The sequence below is a fragment of the Mytilus californianus genome, unplaced genomic scaffold (assembly GCF_021869535.1).
Source record: "Mytilus californianus isolate M0D057914Y unplaced genomic scaffold, xbMytCali1.0.p SCAF_2, whole genome shotgun sequence".
NCBI lineage: Eukaryota > Metazoa > Mollusca > Bivalvia > Mytilida > Mytilidae > Mytilus > Mytilus californianus.
Window position 1 is genome coordinate 128,108,055 of NW_026262668.1, and position 22,116 is coordinate 128,130,170.

The window sequence follows — 22,116 nt, forward strand, 5'->3', positions numbered from 1 at the left end:
TTTTTTGTAAAAAAAAAAGATGCAACATTTGCAGATATTTTTACTGGTCTTCCTTTATAAATATGCATTTCTTTAAACATAATTTAAAAGCAGTGTAAGGGAAGTAACCAAAACGTTGTATTTGGATTACCTCCCCTACACTGTTTTAAATTATCTTTATTGTTCATTAACCATTACTTTATACATAATTTAAAAGCAGTGTAAGGGAGATAATTTCAATGATGTATTTGATTTATCTCCCTTACACTGCTTTAAATTATGTTTTGTACTAAAGTATTTGTCCATTAACCAGGACAACCCTGTTTTTCCCCCTTTTTTGCCCCTAATTCCTAAACGGTTTGAGCCATAACCCCCCAAAGCAAATCCTAACCATCCCTTTGTGGTATGGAAACTTGTAGTATAATTTCAGAGAGATCCATACACCGTTCCACAGTTATTGTCTGGAAACTAGAAAATGCTTATTTTTGGCCCCTTTTTGGCCCCTAATTCCTTAACTGTTGGTACCATAACCCCCAAAATCAATCCCAACCTTCCTTTTGTGGTATTTAACCTTATGTTCAAATTTCAAAAAGATCCATTCACTTAAACTAAAGTTAGAGTGCGAAAACCAATGTGTCTTCGGACGACGTCGACGACGACGATGCCAACGTCATACCAATATACGACCACAAAATTTTTTTTGCGGTCGTATAAAAATTACTTGATATTTAGAAGAAAATAAAAATTTTGCAATTTTTCCATTTATAAAGGGCTTAACTCTAGAACGATTAAAGTGATGCCTCCAAAAACTAAAACTTGATCTGTGTTTTGTGGTAATAAGCATTGTGTATAAGTTTCATAACATTTGGTTGAGGCAAACTTAAGTTAGAGAACAGAAACTAAAAATTTTGCAATTTTTCCATTTATAAAGGGGCATAACTCTAGAACGATTAAAGTGATGCCACCAAAATTCAAATTTGATCTGTGTTTTGTGGTAATAAGCATTGTGTATAAGTTTCATAACATTTGGTTGAGGCAAACTTAAGTTAGACTACGGAAACTAAAAATTTTGCAATTTTTCCACCTATAAAGGGGCATAACTCTAGAACGGTTAAAGTGATGCCACCAAAATTCAAACTTAATCTGTGTTTTGTGGTAATAAGCATTGTGTATAAGTTTCATAACATTTGGTTGAGGCAAACTCAAGTTAGAGAACGGAAACCAATTTTGGGATGTTCGTACGTACGTACGTACGTACCGACGGACAAGGGTAAAACTTAATGCCCCACCGCTATGACGGGGGCATAAAAATATTGAAATTGAAATAACACAGCAAATAAAAAATTCAGCAGGTTATCTTTTATGTTTTATATTATATTCTTATTTTGTATCCTTTTAATGTATTATATCATACCCTTTTAATGTATTATATCATACCCTTTTAACGTTTTATATTATATCCTTTTTTTGTATTCTATTACATCCTTTTATGAATATTACCTTTTAAATATCTTCTTCTCCAATCTATTCCTTGACGTATTTTTAACCTCTGTAATGTCTGTTAAGTTTGGATATTTTTTCTGTTTTCCTTTGCCTTTACCTTTCCCTTTCTTTTTACCTTTACTAGAGCCTAGGTCTATCCCTAATGCTGCTTCAATATCGGCTTCAAGTTCTGGATCCCTCCAGTAGGACTGGTCATTGCTTGTTACTAAAATTCCCAAAATAGAACATGTGATCTTCATATCTACTTAAAGCTCCCAATGAATGAGTATTTGCAACTTTCAGCTATAACCAAAGAAAATATAAATGGAACAATACTACAATGGCTGACAAACACAACTTGTTTCAAGTCATTGCATTTGATTCATTAAAGTGTTTAGTGCACATGACCAAAACCAGAAATAAAAATTAAACTATTTAATATTTGTTGTTTACTGAAAGACTGACATAATTTTTTAGCCTGCTGAATAATAACAGATCAATGAAAAATATGAATGATATTTAATTAATCAATTAAACATATATCCATGTTTGTTTAAAATTTGTCCTTCAGAACTGACAATAATATTTTCACTATATTTGACTATAAACATATCAACAGTCTTAAGAACTTTGTTAATTTTTCAGGGCCTTAGAAATGTGATCAAGACAATGCATCTGTAACAACTCATTTTTCAACTTCAGTTTGGCAAATTTTATTTTTAAACTATCAAACTACTTTTAACATTTTGATGTAGGTAGTTATTGATGTAAAAATCGTTCTTTATAAATGAAATATAAAAAAACTTGATGCTCAACATACATGTATGCAGGAGGTTTCAAGCAGTGCTAATAATTAATATTTTTGATAAATTTGAAACCCTTCCCCCTTTAATATTTCCCTGACCTATGTCTTTAATGATACATTAAAGTTACTGGTAGCAAGAAATGGCAATGACATAAAAAAAATAATGACTGGAAATTGGAACAGGTAAAATTATTGATAAATGTGCAGTGTTGGTGATAAAGTGAGGGAAAATCATAGCAATCAACTATACATTATACAGTGATTCAATTGACTGAAAATAGTCACTGTTATTGTTTAATAAACTGATCTTACTATCAATATCATCATGTTGACTAGACAGAGAGGCTATATCTTTTGGGTCAGTTGGCTGTCCCGAGTCGTTTCTGGCTATTATCTTTCCATGAAATGGACACTACAAATATACAAACATACCAAATTGTATTGGCCTAATAAAGACATCTATTGACCAGTTTTTAAAGCATCTGTATATATTTCAACTAATGTATAAAACTTTAGTATGTATCAAATGTTCACATATTTTAAAAGAATTCATTTAGTTATCTTTCAGAAAATAAAAGAGATAAATGCACTATTATTTTATTTTTCAGTTATGAATCAGTTATAGTTCAACTGCCAAATTTGAAAGTAAAAGTTTACCAAAATTTGTGACATAGCCCATTTACTGTACATGTACCTTAACCTTAAACTAAACTAATCACAAACTTTAATGAAATTGCAAACACCAAGCAGCTAAACCACCTGGAAAAAGTGACAGACTGATGCAAACTTTGGGTAAACACAGTTAAGTGGGATGCTATGTATTGCAGTTTACTTGCAAATGGTCCATTTTATTACATGACCGGTAGTCAAAACAGGATTAAATAACTAGAGGCTCTCAAGAGCCTGTGTCGCTCACCTGATTCTACTTTGCTTTTGGAAATCATGTAAAAATAGATTAAAATCATAACAGATACCCTAATAATGAGTGATCGCCTTCAAAGTAACAACACTTAGTCAGCACCTCATTATGAACATTCATGCCATGTTTGGTTTCATTCCATTCAGTGGTTCTCTAAAAGAAGACATTTGTATGTATTTCCCATAGGGTCCTATGTTAAACTAAGTCCCCCGCTGGCGGCCATCTTGGATGATGGATCTGCTTCAAAGTAACAACACTTGGTCAGCACCTCATAAGGAACATTCTTGCCATGTTTGGTTTCATTCCATTCTGGGGTTCTCTAAAAGAAGACATTTGTATGTATTTCCCATAGGGTCCTATGTTAAACTAAGTCCCCAGCTGGCGGCCATCTTGGATAATGGATCGCCTTCAAAGTAACAACACTTGGTCAGCACCTCATAAGGAACATTCATGCCATGTTTGGTTTCATTCCATTCAGTGGTTCTCTATAAGAAGACATTTGTATGTATTTCCCATAAGGTCCTATGTTAAACTAAGTCCCCCGCTGGCGGCCATCTTGGATGATGGATCAGCTACAAAGTAATAACACTTGGTCAGCACCTCATAAGGAACATTCATGCCATGTTTGGTTTCATTCCATTCAGTGGTTCTCTAAAAGAAGACATTTGTATGTATTTCCCATAGGATCCTGTTAAACTAAGTCCCCCGCTGGCGGCAATCTTGGATGATGGATCGGCTTCAAAGTAACAACACTTGGTCAGCACCTCATAAGGAACATTCATGCCATGTTTGGTTTCATTCCATTCAGTGGTTCTCTAAAAGAAGACATTTGTAAATATTTCCCATAGGGTCCTATGTTAAACTAAGTCCTCCACTGGCTGCCAGCTTGGATTATTGATCGCCTTCAAAGTAACAACACTTAGTCAGCACCTCATAAGGAACATTCATGCCATGTTTGGTTTCATTCCATTCAGTGGTTCTCTAAAAGAAGACATTTGTATGTATTTCCCATAGGGTCCTGTTAAACTAAGTCCCCCGCTGGCGGCCATCTTGGATGATGGATCGGCTTCAAAGTAACAACACTTGGTCAGCACCTCATAAGGAACATTCATGCCATGTTTGGTTTCATTCCATTCAGTGGTTCTCTAAAAGAAGACATTTGTAAATATTTCCCATAGGGTCCTATGTTAAACTAAGTCCTCCACTGGCTGCCAGCTTGGATTATTGATCGCCTTCAAAGTAACAACACTTAGTCAGCACCTCATAAGGAACATTCATGCCATGTTTGGTTTCATTCCATTCAGTGGTTCTCTAAAAGAAGACATTTGTATGTATTTCCCATAGGGTCCTGTTAAACTAAGTCCCCCGCTGGCGGCAATCTTGGATGATGGATCGGCTACAAAGTAATAACACTTGGTCAGCACCTCATACGGAACATTCATGCCATATTTGGTTTCATTCCATTCAGTGGTTCTCTAAAAGAAGACATTTGTATGTATTTCCCATAGGGTCCTATGTTAAACTAAGTCCCCTGCTGGCGGCCATCTTGGATGATAGATCGGCTTTGATTTAACAACACTTGGTCAGCACCTCATAAGGAACATTCATGTTATGTTTGGTTTCATTCCATTCAGTGGTTCTCTAAAAGAAGACATTTGTATGTATTTCCCATAGGGTCCTATGTTAAACTAAGTCCCCCGCTGGCGGCCATCTTGGATGATGGATCGGCGACAAAGTAACAACACTTGGTCAGCACCTCATAAGGAACATTCATGCCATGTTTGGTTTCATTCCATTCAGTGGTTCTCTAAAGGTTGCACTTTGTAAATACAGCTGTTTCTCAAACCACGCCTCTTTTGGGGAGATATTTAATATTCATAGGTATGTTAATTTGTTAACGTACTGGTTCCCATTGATGATCTCTGTGTTTCATCTCATAGAGACATCACTTGGGAATGTAACCAGTATAGATAAACATGGTAGCGGCTAAATTTTAATTCTTAGGAGGTCCAAAAATGGAGGTAAGGGTAGTATAGAATTTTAGTATAAGTTTAAACTCTTAGAAGTTCAGGGCATATAAATGTTGAAAATATGCCGCACAGCCCTATATTTTGACCTTTGAATAAAATAGTAGTGCATATAAACTTTCCGTTCTGGGATATTATTTTTCACGAAACTTCATAGTAAAAGTGTCACAGTTTTAGCCGCAAAGGGAGTACCTATGGGAAATTGCATTGTCTGTATTTACAGAATTGCAACCTATATAGGGTTAAAAAATAGAACATACAGAATTTCACAAAATCTGGTTTATCTCAGAGATTTTAAAGAATTTAACTCAAATATGAAGTTTTATAAATATTTCATGAAGATTGAGAAAATCCTGGGCCTTAACTATGATGACTCAGCATAAATTCACAGTTTAAAGTATGCATGGTTTACTTAAAGCCCTGAATTCAAAATAAATTCATAATATATGCCTATTTGTAATTTAAATTGTTTAGAAGTGCTTATATTTACTCTTCGCAGTAATTGCAACTCATTGATCCTTCCTAAATATTTCTGGTGGGGTGTTTTTGTCCTGTCGATAACCCAAAAGTAAGCCGTAACGCCTAAATGTGCTTGTTTGTGACTGCGGCATAAAAAAGTACAAGCTAGAATTACAAAAAGACCTCAGTAAAACTTACAATAGTGTGTTCTATCCTAAATATGTAGTAAATATTTCACATTGCTAGAAACAGGGAAAAAAAATTAGGAAATGTGAGGCCCCAGGGGCAAAAAACAGAGGAAAATGCCTACCCCTGAGTCATAAAGCAGATAATTTAACTTGTAAATGCTATGATTTTTTTATTTTAAAGGTCTTTTATAAAGTAAACAATAACTGTGCTAGGAAGTTATGCAAAAATCAGATGTAAGCAGTCATTTCAATCAAACTTTTAGTGAATTTATGCACCAGACTGATATCTTCATAAATACAACTTTTGCAAATATGCCTTTGTTTAAACACTTCTAGGACATATATTAACTAACTTATGTTAGATATATGGTTAGGGATGATACTGTTGTGACAAGAATTCTAAACTGACCATTTGAGGCAGAAATTGTGAACTTTCATTGACAAATAGGCATACAGTAAGATGTGGACTGGAGACACAGGCAGGATTAGATACTTTGTATAATCTTGAATGTTGGAATGCTTAACTACTAAACAAAACATTTATAGTATTCTAAAATGCTTTCAATTTGTTATCAGAATAGTTTCAAACAGGTTTTAGACAGTTCATGTCAGAAAACATGCACATAGGGTAAGCTGGCAATAATTAGAGTCTTGTTTTCAAAATCTTTAAAAAATTGAAACAGGGGTAGGGGTATAAAATGTACTGTAAAAGGAGACTTAGAATATATGCAGTGATTTCTTTAAGGCTATAATTCTGATAAATAAGTATTGTTGTGAGAAAAAGTGTTTTTAGAGAGTTTTCTATTTGAATAAATGTTTGTATAGGTTGCACTTTGTAAATACAGCTGTTTCTCAAACCACGCCTCTTTTGGGGAGATATTTAATATTCATAGGTATGTTAATTTGTTAACGTACTGGTTCCCATTGATGATCTCTGTGTTTCATCTCATAGAGACATCACTTGGGAATGTAACCAGTATAGATAAACATGGTAGCGGCTAAATTTTAATTCTTAGGAGGTCCAAAAATGGAGGTAAGGGTAGTATAGAATTTTAGTATAAGTTTAAACTCTTAGAAGTTCAGGGCATATAAATGTTGAAAATATGCCGCACAGCCCTATATTTTGACCTTTGAATAAAATAGTAGTGCATATAAACTTTCCGTTCTGGGATATTATTTTTCACGAAACTTCATAGTAAAAGTGTCACAGTTTTAGCCGCAAAGGGAGTTCCTATGGGAAATTGCATTGTCTGTATTTACAGAATTGCAACCTATAAGAAGACATTTGTATGTATTTCCCATAGGGTCCTATGTTAAACTAAGTCCCCCGCTGGCGGCCATCTTGGATGATGGATCGGCTTCAAAGTAACAACACTTGGTCAGCACCTCATAAAGAACATTCATGCCATGTTTGGTTTCATTCCATTCAGTGGATCTCTAAAAGAAGACATTTGTATGTATTTCCCATAGGGTCCTATGTTAAACTAAGTCCCCTGCTTGCGGCCATCTTGGATGATGGATCGGTTACAAAGTAACAACACTTGGTCAGCACCTCATAAGGAACATTCATGCCATGTTTGGTTTCATTCCATTCAGTGGTTCTCTAGAAGAAGTTCAAAATGTAAAAAGTTAACAACGACGACGGACGACGATGGACCTTCGGGCCAGGTGAGCTTAAAAATTGACTGATTTTCATAATTTTGAATGTCTGATTTGAATATTTATGTTAGTCATTTTTATCTTAAATTTGGTTATTACTGGCATTTTCCAGACCCCTGACTAGTACTATGAATTAACCATTCAATGCAAGCTTACAAAAAGTGAGCTATGTTTCCATAGAAATTTGAGCTTTGTTTGCAGTAGACATTTTTCTGAAAAGTTTACCTACATAAAATGATCACAGTCCATTTAAATGCATTATAGCAAATATGAACACAGCAAAGATTTAACTACTCCTTCTAAAGCCTATATTTGGAACAAACCCAACGTGAAAATTACCAAATGTACTATACAATATTTTATGTGCTTGCGGTGCTTTCCACATGCCTTCTATGATACTTTAAATCTAGTAAATCATGGGATAACACTAACCTTAAATCTGTCCATTCTTTCACAAAACTTTCCATTAGGCAAAGGAGCTCTACATTTCCACTTCACAGGTTCAAATTTTCCTACAAAACTTATGCTTCTATTCTTAAGTGCTGCCAAACCATCCTGTTCAAAACATTTTAACACTTTAAGTGTTAGCAAATTATATTGAGCTGAGCTAGTCTACAATTGGTAATATAACTTCATGTATGTTCAGCAAACACCACTCAAAGTAACAGTAAAAAGGAAGTAGGTGTCTGACAGATTTAAAAGGTTCACACACTTTACAATTCATCCTAATTGAGTTGCTGAGCAGATGTAAAGTCATTCTGTCAAGTAGTTTTTTGAGAATGTTGTGATGAACAATTTTAATTTCATTCGAAAAATTCAAAATATCTGCAAACAGGAAGTATGCATCTGACAGATAAAAAAATTGTTGAGCCGCTGGCAAAATATGAAGTTATTCTATTAACCTGGTAGTAATTTTTGAGAAAAGAGTGATTTAAAAATATTAGATGGCCTTTCATGGGCAGTAACTTCTAAAAGGAGTCTACTGACAGTTTCGTCATGTTGTCTAATGGTTGTAGATCTTGTCCTGCTGACAATTTTTGCTATTTACAGTTTCTCTCTATCTACCATAGGATTATCAGACACATTTTTAAAATAGATATCCCAAGGATAATTGTGGTTTAATGTTGTTCAAATTGGCCTTGTAGTTTTATAGAAGGTTTTGTAATAAATACCAGAAATACGATTGACGTCTAGTGATGAGAAAATTTCACATGGTATTTTGGAAACTCAAAAGGAATTGCTGGTTTATAAATAAAGGGGCTTGCCCAATAACCATATAACATCACAAAATTTCCACTATTGTGTTTAATTAATATTCTTAAGTAACAGCACTGTATCACTTTTATCCCTACATTATGACCTGTACATACTTGGTCAGCTTTTGATTCCCCGTTATCACGTTCAGTATATGCCCACACTGTATTTAGCCAATCATATCTGTAAATAAAAAAAAACAAGTGATAAAACGTCTGCTTGCCTACCTTATCTGTTTGTAATTCTTCAAAGTCACTTGGAGCCCAAAACTTGTGTAATGAATCATATCTGTAAATGTACAATAATCTGTAAAATTCTAACTTGGAGAGCTATAACCAGAATTCCTTATTGTTTATGGAAGATTTAACCCTATTTCATCAGTCAATGTTATAAGGGTATCATTCTCAGGTTAATCAACTGCTTCAACTTTTGGAAACCAATAACTAAAATAGCAAAACTGAAACATCCCTGATCAAATTCAAGTTATTTTTAATAAAAACACAAACTTCAGTGCTGTTGCATATAGGCTATTGGCAGTAACATACCATCAGTGAATTTAGATTATGCTAAATCCTCAATATCATAAGCTGCTAAAAAACTAAATTTTATGTTAGACACTGATACAAATACTTAATATCTAAAATAATGATATCCTACCATCTTTTTATCCTGAAATTTGAAGGAAAGTCATTTTATTTGGCAGGTGACTTCAAAAACTATTACTGCCTGTATGAATATATTTCAATATATTTATAGAATATTACTAGTCAAAGAATTCAAATACTGTAAAAATTCAGAAATTATTGCGATGTTATTATTTATGCGAAAAATGAGACAGTACCATGTTTGCAATAATAAAAACTTGCATTCATAATTTAAGAATTGATTATCATTCATAAAATTTTAGCAATTACATTACTGTAAATTCAGAAATTATTGCCTGCATTTGCTATTGCGATATTTGAAGAATGGACAAATCAACAAGATCAATTATTGAGATTTCAGGAAAATGTGCTTACAGATATATGTATAAAATATCAGAATGCGAGTTCTTATTATTGCGATACTCACCTTGTCGCATTTATAAAAACTTCGCAATAATTTCTGAATTTACAGAAATAAGATTACAAATTTTTGCCAGTGGTCAAGGATTCGCAATAATAATTGAATGAATTAATTTCAGAATTAACAGTTTAAAAAAATACTCAAGTAGTGACCAAACAAAATATTAATTCACAAATGTGAGATGCTTCCATTTTGTCTGGGGTTTCTCTGTGTTTGTCAGTATAACAACCTACTTAACAACTAAAAGAGCCTCCATTTTGTCTGGGTTTTCCCTGTGTTTGTCAGTATAGCAACCTACTTAACAACTAAAGGAGCCTCCATTTTGTCTGGGGTTTCTCTGTGTTTGTTTGTAGAACAAACTACTTAACAACTAAAGGAGCCTCCATTTTGTCTGGGTTTTCCCTGTGTTTGTCAATATAGCAACCTACTTAACAACTAAAGGAGCCTCCATTTTGTCTGGGGTTTCTCTGTGTTTGTTTGTAGAACAAACTACTTAACAACTAAAAGAGCCTCCATTTTGTCTGGGTTTTCCATGTGTTTGTCAGTATAACAACCTACTTAACAACTAAAGGAGCCTCCATTTTGTCTGGGTTTTCCATGTGTTTGTCAGTATAACAACCTACTTAACAACTAAAGGAGCCTCCATTTTGTCTGGGTTTTCCATGTGTTTGTCAGTTTAACAACCTACTTAACAACTAAAGGAGCCTCCATTTTGTCTGGGCTTTCCATGTGTTTGTCAGTATAACAACCTACTTAACAACTAAAGGAGCTTCCATTTTGTCTGGGTTTTCCCAGTGTTCTAAGTCTACACCATAAGGTACTATTGGGGCCTTCTCCAATAGTTTGTCTTTTTGTGAGTCTCCAGTGATTGTTAACGGTACTTTAGGGTTAGGCTGGGTACATGTTGCTGTTGCTGGTGTACTACAATTACAAAAATATCAATTGTTACTTAATGTACAGAAGTAAAGTTCACTATTTTTAGTTATTATAAATTCTTTTGCCCTTAAAATATTCAGAAAACCATTGGTTTGAACAAATATATATAAAACAAAAGATTATCAATATGCCATTAAATGTAATACTGGAATGTTCGATGGAAACTGCAGGAAAGAAGATATAATTACTGGTTTAATCTAACAAAACAGACCATGTAAATAGTAATAATTTATGGATAATAACTCAATAACTATTGTTTGGATAGAAAGAAAAGTTTAAAAAAAATAAATCTACTCTATCTAACAAAGTTTCAGCTGTATGTGAACATATCATTAAATTTATTTCAAGCTGGCCATACTATCATACCCAGAAGATTGTTGTAATAAACGAACAAAGTTAGCTTTCATTGTGGTTGGATCATTTTCAGGTTTCTGTTCTATTGTTTTAGACAGACTCCAGAAACCAGAGGTATTCCTGCTTGTACTAGCTTTTGGATGTTGTGTAACAGTCTCAGATCTTGTTGGCAATGGTTCTAATCCTAAAAAGTAAGGGGGAATCTATTTATAAGTTATATAATGAAGAGTACTGGACATATTCTCATTTATAATAAAAAACAGTTTATTGAATAGAAGTTAAATGTTAAAAAATTATTTTTGTTCCATTCAGCAATTTAACTGTGATGTCAAACTGCCAAGGTACTGGTTTATGTGTTTAGTAATTTGTTAACGTAAATTACATTAACCTACTTTTAAGATAAAAAAATCAATGAGAAATTAGGCCATATCATTTCCTTAAATACCATATTCAGCTCTTTTGTGTGGAGGTATTATTGGTTCATATCCTTCTTTCTCAGGAACATCTTCAAAGTCATCATCACTATCATCTTCTATAAAACAAAATATTTATTAATGGCAGTTATTAGATACATGTATTATCGAAGGAAAAGCCAACCTTTCCATTATATGTTGACAAAACAAACTGTTTTTCCTTAAGGTTAATTATTGTTGTTTTAGATAACTGTCAATAAATTTCTATTTACTTAACTAATGTAAATTTAAGTTTGTCATAAATGAGATATTGCACCTCTGTTCCCATCTTCGCTAGCCAAGGGTTATGATCCAGTCCCCTTCCCTTTACCCTTGGTAGATTAAGTTAGAATTTTGGATCCACAAGATATAATTTCCAATGATTGCAGTTGTAACTTGCTGCATGCAATCAATAAAATGCTCCGCTGGGCGCACCTTGATACAACCGCAGAGGTCGAACCCTGAACAGTTGGGGCAAGTATGGACACAACATTCAAGCTTGATACAGCACTGAATTTGGATTGTGATTAAATATTTGACACAGCATAGGTTTCTGACACAAAATGAATGTGGTCTAAGAACTTTTTAAAAAAATTTTAATTTACCTATTCAAACCATATCATTATTATTTGCATTTATATATAAATCAGAAATAACCAATTTAAAATGGAAAATTTGAAAGAAAAAAAAAGGAAAAAAAGGATAAAAAAATCCCTCCCCCAAATTTTTTGAACCCCCTTATGATTCATCACCCCCATCCCAATCCCAGCCTTCCCTTTATGGTATGGTACCTTGCAGTACAATTTCAGAGAGATCCATACACTTGAACACAAGATATTGTCTGGAAACTAGAAAAATGCTTGTTTTAAGGCCCCTTTTTGGCCCCATATTCCTAAACATTTAGGGCAATTACCCCCAAACTCAAACCCAGCTTTCCCTTTCTGATATTGAACCTTGTAGTACAATTTCATAAAGATCCATACACTTACACACAATTTATTGTCCTGAAACTAGAAAAATGCTTGTTTTTTGCAACTTTTTGGCCCCTAATTCCTAAAATTTTGAGGCAATTACCCCCAAAATCAATCCCAGCCTTCCCTTTGTGGTATGGTACCTTGCAGTACAATTTCAGAGAGATCCATACATTTGAAAACAAGTTATTGTCTGGAAACTAGAAAAATGCTTATTTTTGGCCCCTTATTCCTTAAAGTTTTGGGCAATTTCCCCCAAACTCAATTTCAACTTTCCCTTTGTGATATGGAACCTTGTAGTACAATTTCAGAAAGATCCATACACTTACACACAAGTTATTGTCATGAAACTAGAAAAATGCTTGTTTTTTGCCCCTTTTTGGCCCCTAATTCCTAAAATTTTGAGGCAATTACCACCAAAATCAATCCCAGCATTCCCTTTGAGATATGGAACCTTGTGGTACACTTACACACAAGTTATGTCTGGAAGTTACAAAAATGCTTATTTATGGCCCCTTTTTGGCCCCTAATTCCTTAACTGTTGGTACCATAACCCCCAAAATCAATCCCAACCTTCCTTTTGTGGTATTGAACCTTATGGTAAAATTTCATAGAGATCCATTCACTTAAACTAAAGTTAGAGTGAGAAAACCAATGTGTCTTCGGACGACGACGAAGCCAACGTCATACCAATATACGACCACAAAATTTTTTTGCTGGTCGTATAAAAAGCAACTTTAAGATTATTACGTGTAAATGTAGAAAATGTAAATAAACAAATGCCACAATTCTATACTCCTAAAACATAGAAAGATATTTAGTTGCACTTTTAAAGTTCTTAATCAACTTATTGAAGTTCTTGTGTATGTTCATTGTGCAAATGTTGTAATGACAACGTATATATATATATATAGGTTTCTGCTTCAGGAAATTTGTAAACATTGGACACAGCAATTTTTACTCCTCAAAACTAGAGATAGTACAATTGCTGTCATTGGTCAAGAATGATGTAGTCGGAGTGGGTGTGACTTCAATTTGTCACTAGATGACCAATTCTTAAAGGCCTATAACTATACTGCATTTTGGGATTTCAGACAGGGATAAAATAATAAATTCTAAAATTTATTAAGAAATATAAAAATTCTGGACCCTTGGTTCTAACTTTTTAGTTGATGAATCCTCTAAGGGTTGAGTGGGTTATAGAAATATGGTCATCCCTTAGTCTTCTATTTACTGGCAGTAAAACCCTTGCAAAAGTACTGTACATTTGGATATGCTGGATGTATAAATGTGCAGCCATGTCTGGTCAGTATAGGGATGCTAAATCTGATGCCTAGAGTTGAGACAGTGACATGCTCTCTGTTCATTAAAGAAGCCTTGCAACAACTCTTTAAAGGGTTGGTAGGTGGCCTGTTACAATCATCTTAATTTGTTCTTGTTGTGAACATGCATTTCCCCCTGGTCATAAAGCAATTAATAACCAATCAATCAATCAAGTTATGGTGACCACATATTTATGGTAAACTACCTAAACCAAGAACTGTAACTTGATACTGGATGAACAAATTCACATCTATATTTATTTCTTGTATGTGTAAAGGAAGTCTTTCAGTGAAGATGTTATCAATACTGGTACATGTAATTAATCAATGAATCATAAAACAAACACAGCTTTGATTACCTCCCATCTCTTCTGGTTTATCATCAGGTATAATATTCATCTCGTTATACTTAGACAATAAACTATCCAGGTCTGTTTTAACATCTATCACGCTCTTTGTAAGATCTTCTTTATCTCCATACTTTGTCAAATTCTGTACAATAAAAAATCATGAATTATAAATATTTTTTAACAATTACTGAAATGCAATAAGAACAGATACATGTATGGTGCATTCATTCATGGATATATTTAAAATTGTGATTAAGCAACATCAGATCACAGTTAACAATTAGTTCTATACTATAGAACTATGATTACATACTATCGTTTCTTTAGTTACACTTTATAATATACATGTATATCATTCTCAATATTTATGTTGTATGCAAGGTTGGCAAAAAAGCGGTCAATACTAGTATTGACCATGCCGGCGGTAAATACCGGTAAATACCGGGAAATACTGGCAAATACTGGTCAATTGAAATTTTGATAGGACTTTACTATAAAACTAGTCCCTACCTCAGGTCAATTACTTGGTAAATGGATAGATATAGTCACAAGGCAGAAAGTCACTTATTTACTACATTGTAATAGGACAAAAAGTCACAATTAATTAGTTCATGAACATGGTTTAATGAATATTTATCAAATATTAATTTCATCATACAACAGATATAGTCATTAACACCATGAAGTCAGTCATTTAAGATAGACTATCTAACATCTAGTTTTCTTAATCATGTAACAGTTATTTTGAAAAATGCAATTAAAAAATTTTTAAAAATTGTTTTATATATAAATATGTTATATATTTATTAAAAAAAAACATTTCCTGCATTTAGAACATTTTTATCATGCTGTTGAATAGTCAGAAATTAATTAATTGTTTAAAACAATCTTTAGAAATCACTTTTATGACTTTTTTCCTGTTATGTAAACATTTTTTAGGGGACAGTTGTTATAGTAATTATACTTTTGACACCTGTTAGTCATATAATAGGTAATGCTCAGATAATCTATATTGGTAGTCACTTGTAATTCTATTTACCTGTAAAATTCAAACCTTTTCAAGAAAAAAATATCTTGATTTATACATGTTAAAATAACTGGTATAGCTGCTCAATTTTATATGTATACCAAAAGTATGCAATATCATTACCCCTAAGAACTAAATTAATCATTTTTAATGTTTTTATAGATAATAACATACTAATATCATTCATTTTTATAAACTGAATCATGCCAAAGGAATAAAGTTTTCCCTCATCAACCATTTTTTACTAGAATTGATAGATAAGTCAGTCAAATGAAGCATGAAAATTTCAATTGACCAGTATTTGCCAGTATTGACCACTTGGGGAGTATTGTCCAGGGCGGTAAATACCGGTAAATACCACTGGTAAATACCGAGGGTGGTAAATACCGCCCAACCTTGGTTGTATGAGGTGTTATGGTAACACTAATGATACTTAATATTCTAACTTTACCATAATTCCCATTGGTGAATTAATTATAGTTGAAACACAACCCCTATCGTAAACACAAACTTAGCCGTATTGCTATTTCTATTAATACATTAAATACTACCTGAGTACCAGTACCATTATCACAACTGATACAAATAATACTATCTGAGTACCAGTACCATTATCACAACTGATACAAATAATACTACCTGAGTACCAGTACCATTATCACAACTGATACAAATAATACTATCTGAGTACCAGTACCATTATCACAACTGATACAAATAATACTATCTGAGTACCAGTACCATTATAACAACAGATACAAATAATACTACCTGAGTACCAGTACCATTATCACAACTGATACAAATAATACTACCTGAGTACCAGTACCATTATCACAACTGATACAAATAATACTATCTGATGGTATTAGCTTTACCTTTATCCATAGCTGAGAATAACAAGAGTGCACACGCTGAAATGTCTCGCCTTCTTTACTAATCATTGATATTATGTTGATAGTCCTAAATATAAAGCTTTATTACAACTGTCACATAAACTTAACATTAACCAAGTAAACTTAAACATTGACAAATGAACCATGAAAATGAGGTCAAGGTCAGATGAACCATGCTAGGCAGGCATGTACAGCTAACAATTCTTCCATACAACAAATATAGTTGACCTATTGCTTATAGTTTAAGAAAAACAGACCAAAACACAAAAACTAAACACTGAGCAATGAACCTTGAAAATGAGGTCAAGGTCAAATAAAACCTGCGTGACTGACAAATAGATCATAAAATATTTCCATACACCAAATATAGTTGAACTATTGCATATAGTATTAGAAAAAAAGACCAAAACTAAAAAACTTAACTTTGCCCACTAAACCATGAAAATGAGGTCAAGGTCAGATGACACCTGCCCGCTAGACATGTACACCTTACAATCATTCCATACACCAAATATAGTAGACCTATTGCATACAGTATAAGAAAAACAGACCAAAACACAAAAACTTAACTATAACCACTGAACCATGAAAATGAGGTCAAGGTCAGATGACACCTGCCAGTTGGACATGTACACCTTACAGTCCTTCCATACACCAAATATACTAGACCTATTGCTTATAGTATCTGAGATATGGACTTAACCTTGTTCACTGATCCATGAAATGAGGTCGAGGTCAAGGTCAGACTGTCTGACGGGCATGAGGACCTTGCAAGGTACGCACATACCAAATATAGTTATCCTATTACTTATAATAAGAGAGAATTTAACATTACAAAAAATCTTAACTTTTTTTTCAAGTAGTCACTGAACCATGAAAATGAGGTCAAGGACATTGGACATGTGACTGACAGAAACTTCGTAACATGAGGCATCCATATACAAAGTATGGAGCATCCAGACATTCCACCTTCTAAAATATAAAGCTTTTAAGAAGTTAGCTAACGCTGCCGCCGCCGGATCACTATCCCTATGTCGAGCTTTCTGCGACAAAAGTCGCAGGCTCGACAATATTATAGTACCTATACCTGTATCATTATATATACATGTCTAGTAGCTATACCTGTATTATGATATAAGCTATACGGTATTACCTGTCTCTTGATATAAGCTACATGTATACCTGTCTCTTGATATTAACTTTACCTGTATCCATTTGTTGACAGTTGGTTTATATTTAGTAACAATCAGTCTATAATGATCTTTTAGAGTCTGTAGAAGGTCTTTGTTATCATCTGTTTCCTGCAGTGACACAACACCTGGTGTCATATCTATAGACAGATTGTATTTAAAACTGTGTAGCCCATGTTCCTGTAGGACGTTCTCTTCCTCATCACTTTCACAATCATCGTCCACTTCATTCCCAGAACAATTTTCATCACTTTCAGATTCATTGTTGACAGAATTACTTCCCTTGTTGGAAGAACTGTTTGTTTTATCACCCGTAGCTAAATCATCACAACAATTTTCACTTTCAATTTTACTAGTTAATGTACCACTGATATTATCATTGTCATTTTTACATGTAGATATATTATTAATTACTAAGTCTGATGAATCTTTCATCTCACATTCTGGTTGATTACTGTTCGAACAAGACGTCAGGTCATTGTTGGTTGTTGTAGTCACTTTATCAACAACTAAACATGTTGATGATTCACCATCTGTCACTGAACAGGTTTCAGTTCTACTATTCTCAACACATGATTTTTTTATTGAACTTGTGTCATTCTCTTCAGTCTCGATGAAAAAATCATCAGGACTAGGTAATATCAACTGGAAACCGGTTTTTGCTTCTGTTATAGTATTCTTGATGTCTTCTAGCATTTCTGTAAGATGATATAATAAAGGGTTATTGTAAAAGTAATGGTGAAAATAAAGAGTGAAGTGTGTAGAAGTTTGAGAGTGAAATATAATATTATACAAGGTGCATTCTTAAAGATAATATTGTTATTTAAAAGCATGAATGTTCTCTGTCCAATACTGGGTACAATAGTATTCTATAAATTTTGGATTTTATTCTACACAGTGATAGATTTAAAAGGGGGCATGCCCCTCTATAAAGCAAATATGTATAATGCATAGATAAATGGGTAAATATATATCAGCATGCAGACATCTTATACATTCGGGTATTTCACATCCAATATTTTATGGTAATATTCTTTACAAAGTACAAAAATGTCGGCATTCACCTCAAAAGCTAACCAAACCTTTAAACAGACTTATTTGGAAAGGATATAGTTACGATACTGTTGTCAAGTCATTAAGGATTGCATATTTTGGTATTAATATTGATTCACTCATAGGGTCTTTGCATCGGAAATAAACACATTTATTCTAAAACCAGTTATTGGCATGATACTGGTTATATTCTTCTCATATATTTTATGATGGTATGATACTAAACCTCTAACGGGAGGGATTGTACTTGATTTTCATATGATGAAGACATAATCTTTCAATCAGGTTAATTGAGGTCTGGAGCTGGCATGTCAGTAACTGCTAGTAGTCCTTTTTTCATTTATGTATCATTGTCATTTTGCTTAGTTTCTTTTGTTACCTGTTCTGACATCGGACTCGGACTTCTTTTGAACTGAGTTTTACTGTGTGTATTGCTATGTGTTTCTTTATTCTACATTGGCTAGAGGTATAGGGGGAGGGTTGAGATCTCACAAAACATGTTTAACCCCGCCACATTTTTGCGCCTGTCCCAAGTCAGGAGCCTCTGGCCTTTGTTAGTCTTGTATGTTTTTAATTTTAGTTCATTTATATGTTTTGGAGTTTAGTGTGACGTCCATTTTCACTGAACTAATACACAATTTTATTTAGGGGCCAGCTGAGGACCACCTCCGGGTGCAGGATTTTCTCGCTGCGTTGAAGACCCATTGGTGGCCTTCGGCTGTTGTCTGCTCTTTGGTCGGGTTGTTGTCTCTTTGACATATTCCCCATTTCCATTCACAATTTTATTCAAGAGATAAAAACTCAAGCAATTCTAAAATTAGTTCATAATCAAAGAGGATGCAATTTCTAAACCATAACTAGATAAAATCAATCAAATGAAATAAAAATTTCTATTTACTAACCATTCATTTGTTGTAATGTCTTCTCCATTCTTTCTTTGGCAATTTTCTTCAGTTTCTCCTCTTTTTCCTTTTCTTGTCTTTGCTGTAGTTCAGTTCTTGATCTAATGCCATTAAAATCAACCTAAAACAATTTGATTATATGGTAACATTTTATAAAATACTTGTATAAATTAAACCTATTAACTTTAATTTACCATCATAAAAGTTGTTTACAATAAACATCCATTTAATCATAAAAACCTTTTCATTATTCCAGTAAGTATACTTATTTAAATACACTAGGATATAGTCATTTGATATGAATCATATGCTGCTTACATGCATCATTTTAAACGCAGATAATCAATTTACTCAAAAATAATTTATATAAGATTGATTAAAAGTATAAATTTCTAATGAAACAATCAACGGTTCTAGATTGTATTTTTTACAATGATATTTTTTATACACCTCTTTATGGTTCCGTGTTTCTAGCACTTTCAGAAAAGTTCCTACTATGACACCGATGATCATTTACTTATACCTCTATAATACTTAAGGTAGTAAGCGGGAGGAGATCCTCCACCATTTTGTATTATAAAATAGCAGAAAACAATTGGGCTAGATTTTTAATGAAAAAAAGTAGGACAGTAATTCATTGTAAGACTTTTCATTTAAATGAAGAAAATAATGTGATTTTATCATATTATTACGACAGTTCTCACAAATTCACAATTCTTTTTAATTGATTCGATATTCTTTAAATCTATTCTTATAAGAGGAGATACAATGTACTCACATAATTTAATTTTATAAAGGAATGTACAATAAATTTTTCTTTTTTGTATTACAGCAAGATTTAAATATATTCTAATAATTCAAAGCATTCTATAAGAGCTATCTTCTCATATTTTATTTGAAAATTCTGTCATTTAGTTTCTTTCTATCCAAATAATAATGCTTTTCAGAACATAATCCAACCTTCTTGCAAGTTTTCAGGAAATTGAATCCAAGAGTGAGCCTTTTGTATTCTTCCCCAAACTTATCATACCACTTCTGAATGGCTGAGTAAGCACTAGACTTAAGTAAATCACTGGCTGCTTTTGGTGGAGGTAAAGGATTATCATAATCTGTTTCTGTAATGTCATAAAAAACTCATCAAATATAATAATACAATTAAAATGACTGAATATTGCAAAAAACATCAAAAAATAGTGTAGTTGTAAGCCAAGTAAAATTTAAATAATCCAAATTTCAGCTGAAACTGTAATGCTGAATGTTCCATTTTGTTCAACACAACAAAGTACATTTTTCACTTTTATGTCAAGTCAATCAGACAGCCAACTGACCCCTCCTTTTAAAGATGTGAGACATCTTTTTAAGTTGTACACAGCTTTATCAGTAATATCTATCACTGTGTTTAATTTTCCCAAATATAAGTGGTCAGTTCTGGCATGTGATTAAATGAAGTGTGGGGTGTATGTCAAGTAGATAGCAACTTAACAGCACAAAATACCAACATGCCTCGTCAGAAAGTTATTTCTTTTTGCTGAAAGTAAGAAAGTTTTCTGAAGTGATGGAAGTAAAGTTGACATGGGAGACAGTATTAGTACTCACCAACTGTAAGTTCTAAGAAATGCTGAAAGTTAGAAATGAGTAGTTCTCTGAAGCAGTGGGATCTGTTAAATAATTCCTCTATCATTTGGAAAGCTGACAGTCTTATCTCTGAATGTCCTTTCTCAAGCTGAGTGATCAATAGGTGATATGCTTGTTCACAATACAAAGATGATACTCTGAAAAAAGCTCAGGTTAAACAACAAAAAAAATCATTTTATCTGCTAGTATAACACATTTTTCTTGTCACAAATAAAACACTTATCTGGTTATAAATGTTCATTGATATAGATCTTTAAATTGATACCTATCATTTGTGAATAAGTATGTTATACTTATAGCAGGACAAGAACTGTTTTCTCATATTTATCTTTGTTATAGACTAAAGGAAAATTAGCTACGAGATATAACAAAAATTAAAATATGATTTTTTTTTTGTTCAATCATTAATGAAAGTGAAATAATAATTCGTTTTTAGGAGCCAATTTGGTTCAATTCTGTCAAAATAAGCTAAGAAACATCACTGATGAATTATTCACTTGCAAATGAATAATTCGACCTCATTAAATCTGTATTCATGTGACCATCAATTTGACCCCTTAGCTAGAGATGGGTTATGCATAAACTAGGCGGGTTCAGCTATTAAAAGGAAAAGAATCAACATTGAAAGTGAAACAAGGGTAAACCATTTGGTTGACTGATTCTAACCACAAAAACTCATTCTTATACAGGTAAAAACGATGATTAACATATTTTTTAACCTATTATATGAAATCAAACAGACATAGAAAAATCCTATTGCACATGTTCACTATCTATTTATATCTATATTTATGTTTATATGACTGTCGACCATCTTAGGAGGTCACCTCCATGGTTAATTAGATGGTGTCTAGACTAAAATACACATGAAATGCTGATACATATTATCAAGTCCATGCATCGTAAATTGTTTATTTTACACTTTTTAAAATTTGGATATACGTTTTAGTATGTTATAAATCAATAAAATGCTCCACTGGGGTGCAGCTTGATACGACCGCAGAGGTCGAACCATGAACAGTTGGGGCAAGTATGGACACAACATTCAAGCTTGATACAGCTCTGAATTTGGATTGTGATTAAATATTTGACACAGCATAGGTTTCTGACACAGAATGAATGTGGTCTAAGAAAATTTTAATTTACCTATTCAAACCATATCATTATTATTTGCTTTTATATATAAATCAG

At 33.1% G+C, this 22,116-nt stretch overlaps 1 protein-coding gene across 5 annotated transcripts in view; it reads right to left on the reverse strand.

Annotated features, from left to right (window-relative positions):
• The window catches only part of LOC127730976 (UV-stimulated scaffold protein A-like), a 30,089-nt gene that overhangs the window by 4,422 nt on the left and 3,551 nt on the right, over positions 1 to 22,116 (reverse strand). For 4 of the 5 annotated variants that reach the window (XM_052239617.1, XM_052239613.1, XM_052239615.1 and 1 more), the window contains 12 exons: positions 20,887 to 21,062; positions 20,251 to 20,405; positions 19,291 to 19,411; positions 17,351 to 18,033; positions 14,232 to 14,364; positions 11,573 to 11,659; positions 11,140 to 11,311; positions 10,591 to 10,758; positions 8,889 to 8,955; positions 7,951 to 8,073; positions 2,579 to 2,678; positions 1,480 to 1,687 (listed from right to left, as the gene is read on the reverse strand). In XM_052239617.1, the coding sequence (XP_052095577.1) occupies positions 1,480 to 1,687; positions 2,579 to 2,678; positions 7,951 to 8,073; positions 8,889 to 8,955; positions 10,591 to 10,758; positions 11,140 to 11,311; positions 11,573 to 11,659; positions 14,232 to 14,364; positions 17,351 to 18,033; positions 19,291 to 19,411; positions 20,251 to 20,405; positions 20,887 to 21,062 (2,193 nt within the window). Of the gene's footprint in view, positions 1 to 1,479; positions 1,688 to 2,578; positions 2,679 to 7,950; positions 8,074 to 8,888; positions 8,956 to 8,999; positions 9,061 to 10,590; positions 10,759 to 11,139; positions 11,312 to 11,572; positions 11,660 to 14,231; positions 14,365 to 17,350; positions 18,034 to 19,290; positions 19,412 to 20,250; positions 20,406 to 20,886; positions 21,063 to 22,116 lie in introns of all 5 variants that reach the window. The other variant, XM_052239618.1, reaches the window with a different exon arrangement.